The 23,900-nt window shown below is 51.3% G+C and overlaps 1 protein-coding gene across 1 annotated transcript in view; it reads left to right on the top strand.

The window, feature by feature from the left end:
- Positions 1-1,126: 1,126 nt before the first annotated feature.
- Positions 1,127-23,900, top strand: part of NKD1 (NKD inhibitor of Wnt signaling pathway 1) — a 90,207-nt gene continuing 67,433 nt past the window's right edge. Inside the window, exons 1-3 of the mRNA XM_022555159.2 lie at positions 1,127-1,220; positions 1,343-1,375; positions 2,057-2,190. Coding sequence (XP_022410867.1) covers positions 1,196-1,220; positions 1,343-1,375; positions 2,057-2,190 — 192 coding nt within the window. The 5' untranslated portion in view covers positions 1,127-1,195. The remainder of the gene's footprint in view (positions 1,221-1,342; positions 1,376-2,056; positions 2,191-23,900) is intronic.

Raw genomic sequence — 23,900 nt, forward strand, 5'->3', positions numbered from 1 at the left:
CATTTTACAGACCATAAAACTGAGGCTCACACAGAGAATTCAGTCCTAGCACAGAGTTTTCTTTTCCCACGCCTAGGCTACCGAGTACCAGGACGAACTTAACAGGCTCACAGCGTCCCTAGAAGAGCAGGCGTTCTCTCTGAGAACCACAAAGGTGGAGTGGAACCCCTTGATGTCGCCCTCCCCTCCGCAGAGACCTCCCCAGACAAAACAAACAAGCCCTTGGTCTGGCGAACTGCAGCGGGGAGCGGAAACCAAGGAAGATCAAAGACCCAGCGGTTACCCCCTTCCGGGCTGCACAGCTGGCAGCGCGCCCCGACCCCCGGCGGGCACCCACGGGCCCCGGGATGCGGGGACAGCGATTGGCTGGCAGCTCGTGGCTTTCGGACACTTGTAGCCGCCGGGAGTTGGCTGGGTCCACAGCTGGCCGGAGGCGCAGTGGGGGCTTCTCCTGCACAACCAAATCAAAACGTAGAGAGTCGGAGGAGAAGGTGGGCGGGCACGGGGCGGGTAATGAGCGAACACTTTCTGCAGAAGTCCGATCGTGCAACGAAAGGGGCAACGCTGCGGGCGCTCCAAGCAGCGTCTCTTCTCCGACCTCAGTTTCATCACCTGTAAAGTGGAGCCGCTGAGTCCCCCTGTCCGCTGCCAGAAAAAATAGAGCGGAGGGAACGCACAGCCCCGTGAGCCAGAGGAGCGGTTATTGCAGAGCGGGCAGGACCCAAGAGGGTGTCTGTTCCAATACTCCTCCTGGCCAGAGCTCCTCCGCCTCCCATCACCCCCCCACCCCCGGTCCCCAGTCCCGGGTCCCCAGCCCCAGGCCCGGGTCAGAGACCGCAGCCTGGAGGGGGGCGCTGTGTCCAGCCCTGCAGCGCCTCTCCACGCCCCGCCCCCAGCCCGTCGGCCCCGCCCCCAGGCTTCTCCCTCCGCGGCCCGCCTCGCCTTTGATGTGCCGCGCCCGGCCAATGGGCGCGCGGGGAGGCGCAGGCTGCGGCGGCGGGCTAGGGGTTAGGCGCGCCCGGGCGTCAGTCCGGCCGCGGCGACGGCGGCAGGATCGTGTCGCGGCGACCTTTCAGGATCCGCTCGGCTTCGGGGCTGCTCCAGGAGGAGGAGAGAGAGGCGCGGCGCGGCGAGCCGCAGGGCCCGCGGGCCGGGCGCATGGCTTAGGGACGCCCCCTCCCGCAGCGCCCCCAGCATGGGGAAACTTCACTCCAAGCCGGGTCAGTGTCCCCGCCCGCGTGCCGGCCCCCTGGTCCCCGCCGCCCTCGTCCCCGCGATTGCTAACTCTCTGCCTCTCCTTTCTTTCCGGCTGCCGCCGCCGCCGCGCGCGATGTGCCTGCAGCCGCCGTGTGCAAGCGCAGGGAGAGCCCGGAAGGTAGGGGCGCGCGGGGCACGGACCGGGGGGGATAGACTGGGAAGCACCGCGGACGGCGGCGGAATGGCCTAGCCCGCGGATCTTATTACCAGGGCCACCCCCACCCGCTACTCCAGCCACCAGTCCCACAAACCCTCTCCTTGGAGCAGACTTTGTGTCCCCTCCTCTGTCCATCCTACCCCCTCCCCGCTATCCTGTGCTCTCTCTCCTGACTCTCAACCCCTCCTGTTGCGGTACCCCGACCCCGCACTCACTGCACCCCCTTTTCAGGCTCCTAAGCCCCTTCTCCAAGAGCCTGCGCCCTCTCTTTCTGGCCCTCAGCCCCCTCTCCCGAGATCTTGGCTTCTGCGCCCCCTCTCCCGACGCTCAGTTCCCCTCTTCCCCTCACCCCGTGTTCATCCCTCCCCTCCTCAGTCCTGGCCTCTGGCGTTCGCTCTTCTGATCCCCAGACACGTCTTCCTGGGGTCCTGCTTCCCCCTTGGCTCCGCTCTGGATCCCCGCTCTTGGGGCTTCGCTGAACTCCCTTCTCCTGATTACCTGCGTCCTTCTCTCGGATTGTGCGCGGCTCCCAGCACCCTCCGGGTCCCTGCTGCCTCTGCCTCGCCCACTCTTTCTCTCCTCTCTCGGGTAACTTTCAGCCTAGGGGCCAGACTCAGGGGCTTCGTGTCGTCCCCGCCTCAGGTGACAGCTTCGCTGCGAGCGCCGCCTGGGCTCGGAAAGGCATTGAGGAGTGGATCGGGAGGCAGCGCTGCCCGGGTGGCAGCTCCGGATCCCGACAGCTGCGGGCGGCTGGCACCGTTGGCAGAGGAACGCGGGTACGATCCCCACCTACGTCCCTTTCAACCTCAGAGATGCTTCTCCATACCTACCCCCCGAACCCCAACTTTTAGCACCCTCTCGGCGCAGCTTCTAAGTTCAGAAATCCCTTCTCAGCTGCCCCTGACCCACCAATATGACCCTGTACACCCCCTGCCTTGGGGAACCTTATTGGTGACACAGGTGGCAGTCTCCTGTTCAGTTGGGGGCAGAGGGCTGCCGTGGGGGGTGGGAATGTCCTAGGTGATGTGGTGGTGCAGGTCCAGTTGATGGGGAAGCTTGTCTGCGCTGGAGGGATCTGGGGGCCTGCTCTGACTTCTACCTTGTTTCTGTGGCCAGCGCTCAAAGGTGGATTTGGAGTTGGGGCTAGGGAAGTGGGAAGGCATCTGGGGGTGTCTGGGTGGAAGGCGGGACTGTGCCGGCCTCTGAATGTGTTCCAAGTGTGTGACATTCATCAGTCCTATCTGTCCTGCAGCCCCAGTAGAGCCGGCTGTGATCTGGTGGCGGGCAGAGCTTGGGGGGTACTGAGATCCGGGAGACCCCGTGGCTTGGCCCACAAGGAGAGAGAGGGCCTCATTCTGCTGTAGCCTGGGCCTGCCCCTAGCCCTCCCGCAGTGGGTCCCTGAGGCTGGAGCTGTTCCTAGGGGAGCAGTAGATGCGGCGGGGGAGTGAGTGAGCCCAGCCTCAGCTCCTGGCCTGGCGCTGGTGCTCACAGATGTCCTGTGGGCTCCAGAGCTCTGCACAGGGCTTTCAGATGGTCTGCGTGGAACTCGAGCAAGCCAAGGATCAAAGGATGAATCAACTTTTTGATGTGACATTTAATTTTTTTTTTTTTTAACTTAGAGGAGAACAGACTGAGTCTCAGGTCTGGTTAGTTCTTTGGTCTTGTCCATGGGCTGGGGAGGGGCCAGTGGACTTTTCAGATGTGTGTGTGTGTGTGTGTGTGTGTGTATTTGGTGGTGGGACCTAGACTGGGTGCAGCCAGTTGGAGGAGGTGAGCCTGTGGATAAAGTCGACTCTTGTGCACGTATGAAATAACCCCTGCATCTGGAAGAAGCTCCCATCTCCTCCTCCACTGCCACTGCTGAGCTGGGGGCCTTCTCTTCTCCATTTCTCTTCGTCTGTTGGCTGGGTTAGAATTGGAACTGCTGTCCCCCGGGAAAGGCCAAAACTTGGTGGGCGGGGGCACTGCAGTTGGGGCCCTTTAAAAACAGAACTACAAACTTCCCTTTCTTCCCCCACCATTTCTAGTTTTTGATCTCCTTATTTATTTAAAGCCCAATGAAAATGATCCGATTTAGCCATATGAACAAATGCATTTGCAGCTGAAGACAGAGGCCAACTGAGTGGATTTCCATTAATCAAGTTTTGGGTTTTTTCAGCCTGTTTATTTTTACAAAGTATTCCTGCAGAATGACATTTATTTGCAGTCCCCCCTGCTTTTTTTTTTCTTTCCTAAACTGCCAGGGAGCTTGCTCCATGCTTTAGGGGAAACTTGAAATACAGCGAGGGCTTACTTCAATTGACTTTTATCTTCAAAGCCATAACAAATGTTACCCGCATGTTTTTGGTAGGTCTCCTTGGCATCCAGTCCTGGAGGATGGGAGGGAGGAGGAAGGAAGAAGAGGAAAACAAAAGTCTGTCGTTTTTAATTAAATAGTAGTGTTCCCAGCAAGAGGAATGTGAGCCAGTAAAAGTTGCCATTGGGGGAAATGAGGGAGGGGAGGGAGGGGGCCCCAGCTTAGGACTGTGGCTTTGGTAAAGTCACGGAATTTTGTTGCCTGGTTTCTTCCCCCATCTGAGGACAGCATGGGATGGTGCTTGCCCCCTCCTTTCCCAGCCCCCTCTCTCGGAGAAATGCTGAGGGTCATTAGTGTTTGTTCAAAGCACTTTTGAAGATGTGAGACACAGAGCCATCAGCATGACATATGTTGGGTGGTGGAGCGTGGGACCTGCCATCCAACATATTAAGGGGAGGGAATCCCTGCTGCCTTGAGAGTTGTGCTTGGTGACTGGGACCTGGATGCCTGGGTTCCCACCACTGCTGGCCTCACTCCTGAGCCTGCAGAGGTGGGGATGGCCCAGGGAGAAGTCAGGGTGAGCCCAGGGTGTGGGGCTGCACCGTGGAGGCCTGTGAGGTGATTTCAAGTGGTACCTGGAGGAATATTTCTTATCTTAAGAGTTACATTTTTTTTTAACCAGAAAAAAATAAATAACTGGGACATAAAACCCTTGAATTCACAGATATTATTGCTTAGGAGGGAGCTAAGTGGAAAGAGATAGTCTAAAGTCAATTCTGAGAAAAATATTAAGTACAACTGGTCAAAATTGTGGATGAGAACAGAATGCCCCACATTTGGGAAATGTTGAGATACTGAACAGGATTGCAGTAGGCAACCCCCGGTCTGTTTAATTTCTGTGATTTCCAGTGGCACGGAAAGGGTGGCTCCAGGTTCTTCCATTATCTCATCAGGATGTAGGAGGACGTGGGCTCCAAAGTGTGCTGAGTTCCAAGAACTGGCAGAGGTCCCCTCACCAGCCCCAGACCCGTCCTGGGGTTGGCCTCTGTGTCCACTCGGTCACCCGGCCTTTCACCAAAGTGGCGGGGGGCACATTCATGGCTCATCCAACCAGCATTTTTACTGCAACAATAACTACTATTTATTAAGTGCCTGTGTGTGTCAAGCACTTTGCTTACATTATCTTAATCCTCCTCATAACCCTGTAAAGTTGCCAGCCGGCTGGTGTGGACTCTGGTTTTCTCCCATTCTGGAGTACTTTCTAGGACAGTGGAAACCATGTGTGGTAAAGTTCCACACGAGAACATCTGCCTGGAGGGGGTCGCACTTATTCATTCCTGAGAGGTGGCACCCTGGCCGGCTGCCGAGTACTTTGGGATGAGGCAGGCTGTGGGGCAGGCAGAAGCATGAGGGGCCCCTGCTTGCCCTCTTCCTCTCTGAGGGAGACTGAGTAGCTTAGTAAATGTTTAAATTGGGTCTGAGTTTCATGCAAGATCCTGGGATATGAGAGGGTGACCTCACCGGCAATTTAACCCATGCCTGCCCTCCCAAATACAAAACTAAATGAGGTCAGTCACGGCCACAATAGCTTGTCACCTTGTATAAGCCATTTTACCTTTGTCTACCTTACTTAGCTCATCTGCAAAATGGGTGTAATAACATGCTCATCCCTGGCAGGGTTCTGGCAGATAACTCTTCACTGAAAGTAGAACGTGGGGAGAAAAGTACTGGCAGGTTCTTGAGGCCCTGGGAGAGGTGGAGATGGGGGCCCATATTATGAAACCAGAGGCTTCGCCTCCCCCATACTCTGTAGCCTCACTTGGAGGGACACAGGCTAGGGCTTCTGCCCTTTCAGTGGGTACACGCTGAACCTCAAGGGAATATGAGCTTGGCAGAGAAAAATAATGAGAAATGTGACCTGTACAAGTACTGCAAAAGATGACTGATACGTGAACAATTTGTATGCCAGACAACAATATGCTAAACAATTAGAAATTAAAATAAGCATAATAATCTCAGAGATAAAGGACAATATTAGAAACACGAAGCAGCAACAGGCAGTTACAAAAGAAAACCAACTGGAAATGTTGGCTCTGGAAAATATAATGGGTGAAGTTAACAAGTTTAGTAGACGGATGGAGGAGCGTAATGGACGCAGAGATGTTGATAGGAGAACACTCGGAGAAGCAGAAGCTGCGTGTCTGTGTACGCTCCTGCAGCGTGTGCACACGTGCGCATATATGAATGTGTACAACTGGATTTAAGACCCTCCCCTCCCCCACCCCCCAGTTTGGTCCTTTTGTTCTTTTATGGCAGAGCCGCCTGAAGAAACAGGCCGAGAGCTTCGGTGCAGGCAAGTCTGCCTCTGGATCAAAGGTGGCTGCCAGGCGGTTTGGTAATTTGATTAGGGGGCACCTAGTGCATTTTGATGTTTAGGGAAGATTGGGAGGGTGCAGGCCCTGTTGGAGCCCGTGGGGATGTATGGAGCTGGGTGATGAGATTGGAGGCTGGCCCAGCTGCCTGGGTGCCGGATTCCAGGGGAATTACCCTTGAATGATACCAGTTGGCACAATTAAAAGGCCCCATGTCTTCACCATATGGAAAGTGTTAGGCCTCCTTACGTGGTTTCAAAGCTATGTGCCGGGAGGTGGACTTGACATTTGAGGTAAAGCATAAATTAAATATTTGGTGTTTCAGAATTAAAAGATGATTTGCTTTGAGGCCAGTGGAGGCGTTTGGACCTCCACTCACTGGCTTCTTTGAGTTCTCCACGGAGGGTGCCCTCTGCCCCTGGCACCCAGGCCAGCTTCATAGCCCCACCTGGCAGCTTTCTGGACCACTGGGGAATGAGGAGGAGAGCTGGGGCAAGCTGGAGCTGGGCAGAGTGCCAGGTGGGGCTTCTTGTTTCTGGTAGGTCTGGATCCCTCAGGAAGGTGGGAGGTGGGCAAGGGTGTCATTCTGGGTGCTTTAATGCATCTCTGTGATGGGGTCTCTGGTAGAGGTTCGAGGAGTGCCTTATCCTCCCTTCGAAACTTTTCTTCTTTGAGAAGGACACTGGTTCCCCGAGTCAGGCTGTGTGTGTGTTGTGTCCCTCGAACTCAGGAACAGACCCTCTACATTCATATCTTGTACAAACTGTCACAAACTCAGGGGGAAGCTAACCCAGGAGACAACCTCGGCATGTCCCACAAGCTCCTAGCCTTGGGGAGGGTTCCATCCCCTCACCCAGTGGGAGTGTCAGAAGTGAGGAGAGGAGGTGGGTGATAGACAGACAGAGTGAATTCCTCCTCATAACAGGAAGCTTGGGCCCCTGGGCTCAGGGGCCAGACTGTCCCTTGGAGGGCTTAAAACAGCAAGGCTGATCTGTCAGCAATGGAAGAATCACTTTCTGAGGAGTCCATCTTCCTTGTGACAGCCCTGGGGCACATGGTGGGCTCTCATGATATATTTGCTGAATGAATGAATGGAGATAGAGTAAGTCACCATCCCTGCCTCTTCCTCCCCCAGGTTCTCTTCCCCAGCCAGATGGAGCTGGAAGTAGGAATAAAGGGAAGAGTGGAATTAGGCCTTTTCTTTCAGACACTCAGCTATTAATTAATTATGATCAATAATGAATTGTTATTAATTATGGATTCCCTAGCTGTGCTGGGCGTTGAGGCTACAGTGGCAAATCACAGAGCTGTGGTGCCTGTCCTCCTGTAGCTTCCGGTCTGATAAAGGAGACAAAGAATAAGCGTGGTCACGGCACACTGGCAGACATTAACACTCAGGAGAAGCTGAGGCAGTGAGGGAGAAAGTGTGGGAAGAGGGGATGGGTTTGTGCAGTGGGAGCTGGGGGAGACCCCTCACTCGCTAGTGTCCATGGACAATGCGTGGTGCTTGGGTTGGGCCCTTGAGAAGGGACTGTGGGCTCCAAGTGGCTCTGCAGCCTCTGGGGTCTGGAACTCTCTCTGATGCTCATTCTTTCTGCAAAGCCCCCCATGTTAGTGGCTCTTGGCACGTGTGAGCTACCTTCCCCTCTGGACAGGTGGGTGGGGCGGAGCCAGGCGGGCAGCCACCAGCGCGCTCTGTAGGGCTGATTCGCATGCAGCATCATGCACAGGGACTTGGGGCATTACTCCAGCTGTTTGGGTGGAGGGGTGGCCCCTGCTGCCCTGCGGGGGAGGAGGGTCAGAAGCCCAGCCATGGTAGGATGTGGTAGCCTGAGCGGTGGGATTGGCAGAGGGAGGCACCCCAAGAACCAGGGGGCAAGAGGCAGTGACAAGCCAATCCCAGAGAGAGCCCATCCCGCCCCAGAACTGCTGTGAGCCTGTGCCTGAGGGAGGAGGGTCTCCTGCCTCAGTTTACCAGATGTGTCTGAGGAAGGGGCATGCAGCCTGACTCTCTGGGCAAGAGGCAGGGGCCCACGAAGAGATCTGCAGGCGCTGGGGAGTCAGGGACCCCTCAGTCCTCCTTGCTCGGGGGGTTCTCGCAGCCTCACTCACTGGCTGTAGGTTCACAACTTTGGAATTTTTAGGTCGCTCGTTGGATTCCAAAGCAGGCACTTCCGGCTGCCTCCCTGACTTACCGCTCTCTTTTCCACTCACGGATGTTCTTTTTGTGGCTCTTGTCTCTCACAGACATTCTTTCTCTTCCTCTCGCTCTCTCTCCCCCCCCTTCCCCACCCCCTCCCAGAGGAAGGAAAAAATTCAGACTCTCACAAACAAAATATCTGCCATTCCATCCGAGGGAGAACTGAGGCAGAAGCCCAGAATATCCTGGAAGAAACGCCAGAGAGAGCTGAAGGCCTCAGTTGTTTAATCTGGAAGGCAGTCTTTGATGTCACCGTGCTCCGTTTATCCTGGGAAGCTGCCTGCTTCTTTATGGCTGGCTTCAGACTCTGTGCATGAAAAATGGCCGAGTCCCTTCAGGAGCTGGAGGGAAAGCCTGATCCCTCCCCAGAGGGCAGGCCTGGTGACGCTGCCGCTCCTGCCAAGCCCAGGTGGGCTGGAGAACCTTTTCCAAACAAGCATTTCCAGAGACATAAGTAATTCTTTGATAACTTCCCCGGGAAAGCAGAGGAGGCTCTTTATCCATGTGGGTACCCGTCACGGGGCTTCGCGAGGGAAGCCTCAGGTCCCTCCACTGAAGTCATCCTTAGCCCCAGAAGGGCAGCACACAGGAGCTCTCACCAGACAGCTCTGCCCTCCGGGGTGCGTCCTGGATGTGTGTTTGTTTAGAGGGCTCTGAGGAATTGCTCTGGGCTTCACTTTCCTTACTTGTTGAGCCATGTGGGCTGCAGTTTGTGTGTGGCTGACGCCTTTCAGAGGATCCCAGGGTAGTGGGTGGGCTTCACAGTGGTGTGGCATCAGCTGAAGGACCCCCCCCCCCTTCTCTGGGCCTCGGATCTTCTGGCTGAGAAGTAGGATAGAATCATTTATTATAATTTAGAAACTATGTAGTAAATGCATTCTATTCAAGTCATTCATGCATCTGTGCAATAGAAATTGAGTACTTACTTTAGGCCAGCTATACATTTGCTCTGTCAGTAGAGCATGGTCCTGGTTTTCATGGACCTTACACTCTAGTAGGAAAAGATAAGTATTTTTAAAAACAAATTACACAACCTAAGCTGTGATTTATGCCTCAAAGGAGAAGTGCTGGGTGCTTTGAGAACATTTAATGGGAATCAGACCTAATCTGGGTGGCTGTTCATTCTACAGATATTTGAGCATGGGTAGGATGTTGTAGAAACTATGAGGAATAGAACATAGTGCCTGCCTCATAGAACTTGGAGTTTAGTGGAACTAAACTTTCATCTTTGCCTCTCATCTATTTTTCTTATCTTATTGCATTGGTTAGAACCTCCTCAACAGATTAATAACTATTAAGTATGATGTTCATTGTTTATCTAGTTAAGAAAGCTTTCTTCATCTCCTGGATTGCTAGGATTTTTAAAACCAGGAATAATTATTGAATTTTATCAAATGCTGTTGGGGTGTTGATGGAGCTGGTGATTCTTTGCTAATATAATGTATGATTTGTATGCATGATTTACATAACTAGATTTCCTAGTGTTCAACTTTCTTTGCACTCCTAAGTTAAATCCCTCTTTGCCATGATAGGCTGCTGCTTTAAAATGCTGCTGTATTTGATTTGCTAATATTTTACTTTGCATTGATATTCGTGTTTGATTGGCTCATGGTTTGGGAAGGTAGCTCTCGAATAATGAGGACAATGTTCAGGGAATGTTAGAGGATGCTCTGGGGGCTCTAGAGCAGGAAGTACCAACTGGTCCAGGGTCAGAGGTAGTCTCAGAGGAGCTGTGATTTAAGGCCAAAGGTGCATGGGCGGAGGTGTGGTGGTGAGCAGGGCAAGGGGAGAGGACATGTAACAGCCATGAGTGTTTGCCGGACCGACCGGCCACGTGTGAGAAAGTCCTGTAGAGAAGAGGGTGGTTCATTTGAGATGCTGGTTGAAGTTCAGTTGGCTGAAGAGAGGTCACAGCCTGGGCCTGGGGCCCTTCTCAGCCATGTTATGGAGCGTGGTCTTTGTCCAGAGGGGAGACAAGTGTGTGAAGGGCCTGTGTGAGGGGCCAGCAGGAAAGAGGTGAGCCCTGTGATCTGGGGGGAGAAGGAATGTGGCGATGGGCTCTCCCTTGTAAAAATACTTTGGAGGATAAAGAGGAATCAAGTGACTGTATTCTGTGGGCTCAGTGAGAGATTCTGGAAGGTCTGCATTGGTCCAGGCACAGTGCTTGCTTCTCGAGTGTCACCCAGGGGACTCTTGAGGAGGCCATAAGCAGGTGAAGGACCAGGAGAAGTAGATTAGGACATCAGGCGGTGTAGGGTGGTGCTTAAAGAGCGAGAACTTTGGAGCCCGATGTCTTGGGTTCAGATCCTGCTGCACCATTTTCTAACTGTGTGACCTTGGGCATAGTGTCGAACCTCTGACAGCCAGGGGTCTAGTGGGAAACAGATGCACTCCAGAGAGTTTAAATGAAACTAGCTTCCAGAGGTATGGGCAGGGTTCAGGGATACTTTATGGGGCGTTGAGGTACCCAGGGACTGATGGTCCCTGGCAACAGTGGGAAGCTGTTACCACCCCTAGGGCAGAAAGGGCCAGGGGAGGAAATGTTGGATATTTTAGATTGGATCCCTGTAGGAACCACAGCTGACGATGGGTGGAGACCAGGCAGAAGCTATAAAGATGGAGGATTAACCACAGTCAGAGACATGGTACAGAAGTAGTGAGGGAGTGGAGAAGAAATACCCTAACTCCCATCTCCTCGTATCCTCCCGTTTCCTGCCAGGGCTTCGCATTGGCTGAATTCAGAAGCCAGAGGCCAGAAAGCTCCAGTGAATTGGTCCACAGGGTCAGCTTCCTGGAGGCACGGGGCAGTACAGAGAGGGTGGGGAATGGATGGGGGTGGGGATGGCAATAGAATAATCAACTCTGCTTGTGTTTCCTCGTCTGTAAAGCAGGGATGATAATAGTACCTGCATCATAGGGCAGTTGTGAGGACTCAAATTGTAAAACAGTTGTAATGTCAGGCGCACTGTAAGTGCTCAATACAAGTTCGCTCTTACAGTTACAAGACCAGGAAGAGACACAGGGCTATGGAGATTCGGGGAGGTGTTTCTGAAGGAGGTGGCATGTCAGTATGGCTCTAAGGACGGTAAGACTGGGACCAGGGGTCAGAATCTAAAGGCCAGAGAAGTCATATTCGTGAACACAGCAGGCTGGGAAGGAGACACCTGGGAGGTGGGGGGACTAGGGTGCCCTGGGGAGCACATGTCCTGAGTCAAGAGAACAGCGTCCCTCAGCCCCAGCCAATTGTTGTCACGTGGGAATGTGGCCCTGGTATTGCCATTCTCTCGTTAAGAGAATCCAGCTACCTGGATTTTTATGTGAAATTTTTCTAATTTAAAAAATTATCATCAACTACATAAAATTTTTCAAAAACAGTTTTTTAGGTGGACCCAGACAGCTGGATTTGGCCTGGCTTGTGATTGTTGATTTAGACCTACAAGATTTTGGTGGGGTATGAATATGTTAGTGATAATAGTACATACAAGGGAATATTAAAAGTGCCTAATGCTTTACATGTATTCTTTACATGTATTATTCACCCCGTGTGCAGACGAGGAGACGAGCTCAGCAAGTTAAGTCCTGAGCCCAGCCAAGGGAGAGCGGATTCAGGCTGCCTCCGAGGCAGAGGGTACAGACCAAGCCAAGGCTGGGTGCTGGGGAGTCGTGGATAGTATGTTTCAGTTTCCGGGGAACAGGATGGGAGGGCAGGTGGGGTAAGTACAGTATAGATGTGGTTTGGGCCACTTTATACTGAGGCCCAGCGTGTGCATGTAGTAGGTGTCAGGAGTGTGTTTAGAGCTTTCAGAATCAGACTTCCTGGGTCCACGTTCCAGCCGCACCTCTCCCCAGCCGAGTGGCCTTGGGCCACGTGACGGCTCATTGCTGATCCTCAACTTTCACAGCTGGTGGAATGGGTAGTCATGGTGGCTACCTGATGTAGTTGTTCAAGGACTGAAGTGAGTTCACTGGCAAATCAGGGAGGATAAAGCAGACGTCACCCCTCATCTTGCAGCTTTCTCATGTGGTTAGCTAACGATCACCCAGATGTGCGCTCAATGTGATGAAGGGGAAGAGCAGGGCGTGGTGAGAGAGAATGAGGAGGGTTCTACTTTGCACTGGGGAGTTAAGGTGTTGAGACCCAAAGGATAAATAGCCAGGTGATGAAAGGTTTAGTAAAAACATCTCAAAGGGTTTGGGAAGTGCAAAGGCTAGGAGGCACGACTGGCAATAGAGAGTCTTCAACCCACTTCTGGGTGTCTGGCTTAGGACAGAATCCAGTCTCTGAGATGTTCAGGCAGACATACGCGGTCCGGCACCGGGGGTGGGTAGCTCTTGGGGGTTGCGGGACGCGATGCTCTATGTTGCAACCTGTTTTGGTTCTTCGTCCACCTGCTGCAAGTCTTCTTCCACAGTTTTATTTTTATCGATGTCCGATCACTCCAGCTTCTCTCCTTTCTGGCTGGGTGGGAGGTTGGGGAGAACGTCCTGGTCCCATGAAGTAGTGTCAGCCAGGAGCTGATTGGCTGGTCTGCCACGTGCTGCCCAAGCCCCTGGCCTTGAGCTTGAGTACAGAGCTGGGGCCCTGGAGAGGATAGGGCAGAGCATAAAAGTCCCTGTCAGCAGGATGGGCCTGGCCAGCGTCAGGCTACAGGTGAGGCTGGGGAAGACCAGAACCTCCCAAATGGGCTCAGGCCCAGGGTGTATCTCTAACTGCAGAAGTCTGCGCAGGCTGGTGGGCCCCTCTCACGGAGGCTTTGGCTGACGGCGGCTCCACTGTGTAGGTTTGGGGGTGCTACCTTGGGGTACTGAGGCCACTCCAGGCCTGGCTTCCAGAGGTAACCTTGTTACAGGGCAGTTTTTGACCTCGACTTTGTTTTACCCTTCTTCCCCCTACGGATCTAGATAGACTTCAAAAACAAAAAGATGATGTCAGAAAACTACTACAAACCAGGAACGAGGTTGCCTTTTCAGTGCATGGTGGGAGCACTTATCTTGCTCCCCTGCCCTGGAAATCCCAAGGAGCCCACTGCCCCGGTCAGTCTTGGGTGTGTGCCTCCTTTCTCAGTGTTCTCTGGTGGCAGCCTCAGTGTGACTGTTAAGCGCCTGTGTGTGCTGAGCCCTGTGCTGAACCGTAGGTGCAGCATTGAGTATCTGCTATATGTCAGGCCCTGGGCCTCAGTTCTCACAACACCATTATGAGGCAGGTACTATTATTATCCCCATTTTACTGCTGGGGAAACTGAGGCTTTAAAAAATTATTTATTTATTTTTGGCTGCGTTGGGTCTTCATTGTGGTGCACGGGCTTTCTCTAGTTGTGGTGAGCAGGGGCTACTCTTCATTGAGGTGCCTGGGCTTTTCGTTGCGGTGGCTCCTCGTTGCAGAGCATGGGCTCTAGGCGCGTGGACTTCAGTAGTTGTGGCTCCCGGGCTCAGTAGTTATGGCTTGTGGGCTCTAGAGCGCAGGCTCAGTAGTTGTGGCACATGGGCTTAGTTGCTCTGCAGCATGTGGGATCTTCCCAGACCAGGGATCGAACCCATGTCCCCTGCATTGGCAGACGGATTCTTAACCACTGTGCCACCAGGGAAGTCCCGGAAACTGAGGCTTTAAAGAAATCTACCGTCTTGCCCAAAGTCACTTGACTTGGAAGTGGAATCTTGCTCTAGGAAGATTCAAATTCAGATCAGTCTGATTTTAGAGCTATCTTAAATCATTATAGGTGAGTTTTTTTTTTCCTTAAACTGTATGTTATAACCCCATTCAATGGCTCATGAAATCCATGTAGTGACCAGCATTAAAAAAAAATGAAATAAACAAAAATAAAAATATAAGAGAATACCCTATATAGTAATAGTAAATATTGCTTTGTGTAACTTTCTGTTTAGTTTATAGGTGTGGATAGCCATGTCTATAGATGATCGATAGATAGATATGGACATGTAGACATGGGTATCCATACTGATAAATAGATCTATCTATTTATAGATAGATATGTGTATATCTAAACGCACATCTATACCCAAACCCATATATACAGAGGCCCATTATAAAACATAATTCTTATTGTGGGTCACTATCAAAGTGTTAGAAAACACTGGTGTTTGGTCACTGGTCTAGACTCTGAGTCTGAACACCTGGTTTCAGGATCTAACTCTGCTTCTCACTAGCTGTGTGACCTTGGGTAAGTTCCCTAACCTCTCTGTGCCAAAGTTTTCTTTCTTAGCTTCAGAGCCTTTTGGTTTGTTGACTTTTTGGCCAGAACAGATTGTCCCAGGATTGCCATGGTTGCTGTCTTGTTCATCAACTCCATTTGCTTAGGGCATGAAGAGGGCTCTTGGGGACCTTGATGTCCTCTCACCTTAGAAACCAGCCTCTGAACATGACAAGCAGCAGTTGCATCCTGGCAACTAAATCTTTCTGGTCAGAACATTGTTTTGGGAATCCTGAGCCTGGGGGTGGCTGCAGCTTAGCTATTAGGTATCTATTGTGATCTCTCCTGGCCTTTGCTTCCTCCTCTCAGAATGTAGTAAAGAAAAGGTGGCTGTCTAGGTTATCTTTTGCTGTGTGACAAATTATTCCAAAACTCACTGACTTGATATTTTATGATCTGCTTAAGATCATGCAATTTGAGCAGGGCTTGGCAGGGGCAACGTATCTCCAGCTCCATGTGCATAGTTGGGTTGGCTCAAACAGCGAGGGGCCACCTGCCACAGATCCACTTGGCTTATATGTCTGGGGCCTCAGTTCTCTTCCAGGTGTCCTCACCACTGGTTAGCTTGGGCTTCCTCGTAGTATGGCGATCTCAGGGTAATCAGACTTCTTACACTGTGGCTGGCTTCCCAAGAGTGCAAAAGTGAAAACTGCCAGGTTCTTTAGGTTTAGGCCTGGAATTGGCAGTGCCACATTCTCTTTGTTAAAGCAAGTCACAGGTCCAGCCCAGGTTTAGGGGAAGGGATTACACAGGGGCATACATACTGGGAGGTGTGATTGATTGGGGGCCATCAAAGTAGTGTACCAGAGAGGATGTGGTCTTCCGGAGAGAAACGGCTGAGAGACTGAGTAAGGAAAAGGACTGAAAGGTGTCCATTGGATTTAGGGTCCTGGTGGTCACTGTCCGGTTTGACAGGAGCTGTCGTGGTGGAATGGCAGCCGAGGTGAGACTGGCATGGGTCCTGAAGGGACAGGGGAGCACTTACACGGGAGCGGATGCACATACTTGTAAGAACATCCACGGCTACATTATTTGGAAGAAGGAAAATTTGTAACAACTCAAATATTCATCACCAGGAGACAGGCTAATAAACAGTGGTGTAGCCATTCCATGGATCTCTCTGCAACTGGTAGAACCAGGTTGAGTGAGGGCCACAGGCTGATAGGAAGGAGGCCCTGAGATGCTGTTGAATGAGCAAAGCAAGAGCAAAACATCACTATAATGTGGCCCCGTTTTCTGCACTATACAAAGGTCTGTTCAGGCCTGTGTCTCTATATATTTGCAGGTGCACATGGAAAGATCTGGAATAATACACTGTCAAAGTCTGTTTCCCTGAGGAGTGAAGTGGTGGGAGGTGGTGAGGAGAGAAGGAATTTCACTTTTCACATTATATATTTCTACATTGTTTGACTGTTTTTTTTCTCAATGAGCATGTACTACTTTTGTATTTTTCAAAGAGCCAATACATTTTATTTTTATTTTTTAACATCTTTACTGGAGTGTAATTGCTTTACATTGTTGTATTAGTTGCTGCTGTGTAACAAAGTGTATCAGCTATCCTTCTCGGGACAAGCTTTTCTGGAAGGGGTGGAGAGAGAAGCCGGTAGCTGGAAGGGGACGTGGGGCTGCGATGGACTCAGGGTATGGCCCGAGGACCACCTACATCTGAAGTTCCGAGTGCTATTTAAAATGCTGAGACCTAGGGGCCCCTCCCACCGCAAGCCCTCTGAATCAGAGCCTCTCTGTGTTGGGCGACTGGACCCTGTAGGAAAGGTGATGATGGGAGGGAGCTGGAGGGGTTAGGGCGGAGGGAGGGATGGTGTTCCCCATCTGTAGAAGGGTGGGGATCGAGTGTGCGGCCCAGAGGAGAAGCCGGCACAGTTCCTGACTCATGACACGCTCTCAGTCAGTGATTCTGTCTCCTGTGCAGTTCCCTATGGCTGTGGATCCTTACCCCCTATAAGTGGATTTAGAACTTCGCTGACGGTTATTGATAGCTGGCCTCTTTTTCAAGACCGGCCAGGCCCCTCCTTTTATAACTGGAAGGAGGGAGATGTTAAAGGGATATGTAGCCTAGTGATAGAACTTTCTGTGATGATGGAAATGCTCTATGTCTGCACTGTCCGGTATGGGAACCATTAACCACCTGTGGCTACTGAGTGCTTTGAATGTAGCTACTGGGACTGAGGAGTTGAATTTTAAGTATATTGTATTTGAGTTAATTTAAATGTAAATTTAAATAGCCACGTGGGGCTAGTGGCTTCTGCCTGGATAGCACAGCTCTGGACCAGTGGAGGAGATGCAGCACTGCGGTGTATCAGGCTAACCCCCATCCCGAGGCGGGTGGGAGGGGCTATTTGCAGCAGGTGATGGTGGAAGGTGAGCTCTACCCGCAGGAGGCACTGGTGAAACCCTCCCTGGGGCCTCTCCAGACCCTGCTCCTGGGAGGCACAGCTTCCCTTGAGCTTGGAGGGAGGAGGCCCAGGCTGGCCACTGCTGTGGTCAGTGATGGGAAGGATGGTGGATCTCCCAGGTAGGTGGATTGGTACACCTTCTCCTGGTGTCATAAATTGGGGCCTTCTTAGCCTTCTCAACCTTGGAGGGCCTGCTTGGCATCTGCTTCTGGGGTTCGTGGGTGAGGACTTGTCCCCTTGGCTCTGGTCTGAGGAGCTGGAAGGCAGAACCCGTTCGTGGGGCTGGAGCTCAGCACTGAGTGGGACCAGCTTTTCCCCAGGAGTCAGAGGCAGCATTCATCTCGAGCTTTATGGTTGGCAAAGACTTACTCGCAGTGATTTGTCAGGCATTTACCATTTGCAGAAACCTGGCCAGGGTCAGTATTAATACTATGGGGAAACTGAGACCAGACTGCAGAGTCCATGGGGCAGCCTCTGTGTGTCTCACTGCTGCGTCCTCAGGGCCTTTTGCACTGCTTGGCACGTGGTGGGTGCTCAAGGAACATTTGCCTGGTGGATGTGGCTCAGAGAGGCCTAGCAGCTTGGCCAGAGGGCACATAGCCTCTGGAGGTCCTGTCCCTCCAAATTCCACCTCCTTTTGGCCTTTGATGAGAGCCTCCACTTGCATCTCCCCTGCCTTTCAGAAAGGGGCCTCGCCAGTTTTCTTTCGGTAAATGAAATCATGCACACGGTGAAAAACAAAAGGAAAAAAATTCAAAACAGTACTAAAGGGTATGTAATAAAAAGGAAGCCTTCTTCCCACCTCTGCCAATACCATTGGCCTCCTAGCACCCCTCCCCCAAGGCATCTGCTTTTTCTGGTCCCTGGAGGTGCTTCTAGCCGTGCTCTGTGAGTATGGGCCCTTATCCCTGCACAGACAGTAAGCAGCCCTCTTGGCCAATAAGACTGGGAAGCATTGGTATTTGTAGGTTAATTGAAAAATTCATTTAAGGTGGGGATGCATAAAAAAGTGATAGAGACTTTATTTTCTTTTAACCTAAGTTGCATGTTATAATCTCGTTCTGCACTTTGCCTTTTTAACTTAACAGTGTATCTTGGAAATCATTCCATATCAGTGCATATAATCTAATTGCCCTTCAATCTTATTGCTCTTCATGGCTCTTAAGGCCTTCCATTGTAGGGATGGACCATCCTTCATTGCACTGATTCCCTGTTGTTGGGCATCTAGGTTGTTTATGGGCTTGTGCCTATAGTCTAAAGTAGACTATTAGATCAATGTGGTGCATTTCTGTAGCTGTGCTTCTGCACACACACTGCACACCTGATGTGAGCTCCAGGCATGGTTCTACTTCTTTTCTGGCAAAGCCAGAGTTTCTCCCGCAAGCCAGGGTCTTCAAAATCCAGGAGGGCAGCAGCTTCAGGGGGGTCTGTGGTTAAGTAAGTGCGACCTTTCTCTGTGTGGATGAGTCAGAATCCTTTGGTTTTTAAGCCCATCTCAGCTGTTTCGTACAGAAGCACATTATTGGCCTGTGTAATGGGGAAGTTGGGAGGGTGAATTGAATTCAGGGACATCTGGGTCCCAGCTCCAACTCTGCCCTCAGCTCTGGTTTCTTTTGGGTCGGCTTCATTCTCGGGCAGACTCTCCCCAGGTAGTGGCAGTTCGGCTCCCAGCGGTCTGGGCTTCCATCTCCAACTAGAAGAGAGAGTTTCAGTCAAAGCTCAGTCTGGCTCCCATTGTTTTGACTTGAGTCACATGTCCATCCCAGAACCAAACCCTCTGCCTCTGCCGGTTCTGGGTCATGTGGCTACCCTCGAGTGGGGGCTGGGATCAGTTCCCCCAAACCTCAAGGGCTGGGAGTGAGGGGGTGGTTCCCTAAAGAAAAACCACCTGTGAACGAAAGGCTGCAGAATGCACACTGGGTGGACAGAACCAACATCTGTGCGTTGTATAAGACTCACCGACCGCAGCTCCAGTCAGCAGCTGGCAAGCGTGGGTGGGAACAAGGCAGTCTGACAATTAGCTGACTGTCCGGGGAGAACCACTCCTTGCCATTGGATCTTGGAAGAGCCTGGGTGATTTGCTGCCTCCTCCGTGCAGCCCACATGGGTCACAGCTTTCCTTTCAAGCTCCTAGCCTCTCCATTATGATCATAGGTGATTCTTAACCCTTAGGGGGTAGGTAATAAGACCCTTTTGGGAATCTGCTGTATTGGATGGTGTCTGTCTCCTCAAATAAGTGCTCTTACACCTTTACCTCCAATTTCAGGGCCCCCAGGTTAAGAACCTCTGCCTCAGTTTGTAAGGATATTTTAAAAACCTCATTATTTAACTTTTTTTTTTTTTTTTTCCTATATGGGTCTTATCTGCTCCAGGGGGCACAGAGCTTTGGACCTGGTCTTCAGATCTGGGTTTGTACTGAACTGTATTCACTGTGGGCTTTAATTACTTTACCTGTAAAATGAAGGAAAAAGGTATCCATCTCTTGGAGTCATTTCAAGGATTAAGTGAAATAACTTATGTTGTGATTTAAGGCTTAGCATGCAGTTATCACTCAGTAAACATACTCAGTAGTCCGATAAGGCCTCTGGAGCTGCTGATATGTTCTGGAAGATTCCCAGTGAACCCACGCCATCTCTCTGGGGCCCATGACAGTCTCTGGAAGGGGCTTGGTTGCTGTTTGATGGATGAAGAGGTTCAGAGAGAACATCTTTGTTCACTCAAGAGTTCCCTGGAGTGATTGTTTGCCATTTCCAGGTGGGCAAACTAAGGCCAAGGAGGTTTCAGTGACTTATCCAGGCATCTTGGGGTTAGTTTGGGTTAGTTGTGAGCACTTTTACATCCTGGTCTTAGGACACCCCTCACTGATTTTATAAACAGTGCCTCCTGCATGGCCATGGACAGGCCACAGGTGACAGCTCACCTGTGCATGATGTCTGCCTGCAGGAGTTCCCTGATCTCAGCAGCGTCCTTTCCGGCCCCTGAGCCCCAGCCAGTGGCTCCTCTGCCCGCCTGGCTGGACACCAGGTCTCGGGTGGTGGGTATTGTTCTGTAGAAATGCAAACTGGTGCTTTGAGAGTATTAAGACACACAGTCCCTGTGGTTAACAGCAAATTAATCACAGCGTTAAGGAGGGAATGTCTGGGTAGACGTGACTTCATGAGCTTGTCATAAAGTCTGTCCCTGCCATGTTTCACTCTCCAAGATTTTTGACTTTCAGAAAAGGAACCACAGATAGAGTTACCAAGTTTTACAGAAATATTTTTACTGGGCAGAAGATTGCTTTCTGGTGAGAGCCAGCTATTTCAGGAGACAAGCAAAGAGCCCTTTATTCTCACGTTCTGTGGGAGGAAAATATTATGCTAGGAAGCCCGCTTCTTGGACGGGCTGTTTGAGAGGCCGGGCTGCATTTCTGGAGTTGGGAGTGGGTGACATGAGATGGTGTGGGTGCCTGGGGGGGCTGCTGGGTGTGCCTCCCTGGGGATTTGGGGCTCGTTATATGGGCATAAGGGAGCCTAAGCTATAGAGCAGGGAAGGGAGGTGATCAGACCTGGGCTTTCACCTGGGAGTGCATGGCAGAGAACGGAAGAAACAGGGTTGTACGCCAGTGTGGGAGCCCCCCAGCTGGAGAGCAAGCCTGGGGTCAGCTGGCTCTGCCATTTACCGGCTGTGTGACTCTGGGTCTTCACCCCTCTGAGCCTCCATTTCCATATGTAAATTGGGGATAACGAAGTTATCCACCACATGGGCTTGTGTGAGTGTTAAATGAGGTCATCTATGTCAAGCACTTTCTCATTTACTCAATCTGTGATATCCAGTGGTGACTGGTCAGAGGGAGGGAGATGGACCTTCCTCCTCCACATTCCGGAACCAACTCGTCCTGCAGCTCATCCTTTGCTGGTGCCTTGGAGTGCAGTGGGCATATTTCCCGGTCCCAAATGTGACTTCCGGTTGGATACTGTGGTGGGGATTGGAGATCTGGGTCCCTCCAGCAAACTGGAGATCTATGAGCCTCATTCCTTGAGCTCTAGTGTGTACTTCAGCTCGAGGAAGGGACTGTTTTCTCCTGGAAATTAGGGGGAAACAATATGGGCTTGATTGTATTCAAGGAGGATGGGTTTGACCTTTGCTGATTAAGACTTTGTTCCCCCCTCCCCCCATGATGTGGAAGAAGGATGCCTGCCAAGAGTTTTGTTTGTGTCTGGAGCAGCCATGTGTCTGATAAGGAGACGGCATCCTTGCCCTCTTTTTGCTTCTGAGCATAATCCCTTTTAAGTTGGGCAGCTGGAGAGGGTTGATTTATTTTGTTCTCTTCCTCACCTCCCTGTCGTTATTTAGAATGTGAGGGAGAGTTTATCTTGTTTTCCAGGAGATCTATCGTTTCAGCTTTGGAATGGTACCCAAGTTTATAGAATGGAGTCTGGTGCCCAGAGCCTTCTGGTAAATATTTTGGGAAGTGGGATTCCTCTGGCATTATAGCCCGTGAGTTGGGCAATGGGTGCTTTTCCATGACTCGAAGATCGAACTTGACCTCTTCTCATACAAAGCCCTGCACATGGGCTACTTGGGGCTACTTGCTAAGGCATCTCAGCGCCCAGAATTCCTGCCTCTTAGGGGTTCTCTTGTGCTGTGCCTTCCGCCAGGAATCCATGCATTGCTTCTTCATTCCTTGCAAATGCACATGCCCCTTCTTTATCCTCAGAGCCTGGCTTCCTTCTTCCTTCTCATGTAGCCATCGTTCATCATAACCCCCCCAAAGCCTTCCCTCAAGGCTGCCCTCCTTGTTGCTAAAAGCCTTTCCATTGCTTTGCTGATACCTCCTGTGTTCTGCCCTGGGTTGGCCAAGTCAGATAGGATGGCCCTGGACAAGATCCATGTTCTTTCAATCTGTTTCCTCATCAATAAAATGGGATGGTAATATCGATTCCCCCGTTGCCCTGGAAGAGTGGAAGGATGAAAAGATAATGAGTGGGAAGACTCAGGGCCTGGTGTGCAGTAGGGTTTGGTAACTATTTCGCTCCCCGTCTTAAATTATAAGCTGCTCGAGGGCAAATGCCAGTTCTTAGTCATCTTCATATCTCCTTGAGAGCATCTTAGCCTGGTGTCTTGTTCACAGTAGGCCTAAGAACACAGTAAGTAGGACCCACTGGTTAGGAGTGGTGGTGACTCTCCAAAGGGTTCCTTGGTTGAGAAAGTCTCTCAGAGCAACATTTTCAAGACTTTGGGGAAGATGAACAATATTGCTTTAGCTGAGGGGTTAGGGCATGGGGGTCACTGTCCACTATGTGGCCACTAGCCTCACATGGCTGTTGAGCATTTGAAATAGGGCCGGGCTGGGTTGTAAATACCCAGCAGATTTCAAAGGCTTCGTGTTAAATCAGAGAACATAAATTTCCCCTTAATCATTTTTACATTGGTAACAAAGAATGATGATATTTTGAAATGGCAAGATTTTTGATATTTTGGCTTAAATAACATTATTAAAATTAATTTCACCTGTTTCTCTCTTTTTTTTAATGGGGCTACTAGGAAATTTAAAATTACACATATGGCTTGCATGCTATTCCTACTGGGCTGCGCTGGTCTAGATTCTAGTCCATTCTCAATGGTGATGATATTGCCCCCAATATGTGTGTGTGTGTGTGTGTGTGTGTGTGTATATGCACACACACATACATACACACAAATGGACAAACAGTATATCTATGGTATACCCAAATTTCATGTTGGGGTGATTAGGAAAAAAAAGTGTAAATAGGCTCAGTGTGGGGTAGAGGCAGATAATAAAGAATGAGAAGTGTTCCAGAGATGGCCAGACCTGATGCAGTTGCTGGCTTTACCACTTACTAGCTGTGTGACCTTGAGCAAGTTCCTTAACCTCTCTGTGCCTCTGTTTCCTCATCCGTAAAATGGGAGGAGAAATGATACGTACCCCACAGGGCTGTTGTGTAGATTGAGAATGCCCGTGAAACACTTAGGACCTGACACACACAGAGCAGGCAATCAACAGGGCATTATTACCGTGGTTCATATTGATATGTAGTAAGCGAGCCCTCTGGAGGCAGAACGCAGTAGGACTTCCACTTCCAGAATTTGTAGTGACCGTAATGTTTGTTAGCCTCGGTTTTTCCATCTGGAAAACGTGTCGCTGCTGGGGGGACTGTAACATCTGTGCAGCACTTCATGCTGAGCGAGGAACATGGCTGCGGAGTATTTGAATGATGTGTTCCCCCTACTCCCAACCGTACCAGCACCGTGCCAGGCACTGAGGGATTTCACACCGAGGGCTGGTCACCGGTGGTCTTCTCCGGGCTCCCGGCAGACCCTTCTGGCCGTGCGGGTGTGCAGCTGTCAGGGCTGGGCCACGGCTATGCTGGGCAGCTCCTCCCTGGGGCTGCCTTCAAAGGGAGAGCTGGAAGGAAGGTGGAGGGGGAAGGAGGGGCTGCCCATTGACTGCCTGACACAGACAATTGGATTAAAGTTCCCTTTCAAGGCCTTGGAAATTGTCAGTGACACGGGCCCTGGCTTGGGGACTGCAGATGGCAGCCTTCCAATAACTAAACCAAGTTCCCTCTTCTGAGATCATGATTTTGAGAGACACAGCTGCTGAGGCTCTGCCTTCTGTGGGAGGAGGTGATGGAGAGAGGCCGGTCAGCAAGGCAGCTAGGATGAGGATGACCAGCCGGCTGCACGGCTGGGTGGACCCAGGCTGTATGTACATGGAGGCTTTGGGGGTTGCGCGGGGGCCTTGGGAGTTTCAGGTGGACTGAGACCTGGGTACCACTGCTTGGTACCTCCTCTCAATGTCACTCACGCCTCCAGACATAAGCTGTCTGAAACTACCCTCTTCATCTTCCTAGGGAACCTGGGAAGGTTCCTAGGGACCTCCTTGGCCCAGTCACTGGCCCTCTGTTCACCTGTTGTTCAGGTCAGAACCTGGAGGTCATTCCCAACTCTTCCTCCCCTCCCTCAACTGAATAGCCAACAGGTGGACAAC

Source organism: Delphinapterus leucas, chromosome 20 (assembly GCF_059928025.1).
Source record: "Delphinapterus leucas isolate spDelLeu-1000000601 "Yukka" chromosome 20, BTC_Dleu_Yukka2, whole genome shotgun sequence".
In the NCBI taxonomy this organism is placed as follows: Eukaryota; Metazoa; Chordata; class Mammalia; order Artiodactyla; family Monodontidae; genus Delphinapterus; species Delphinapterus leucas.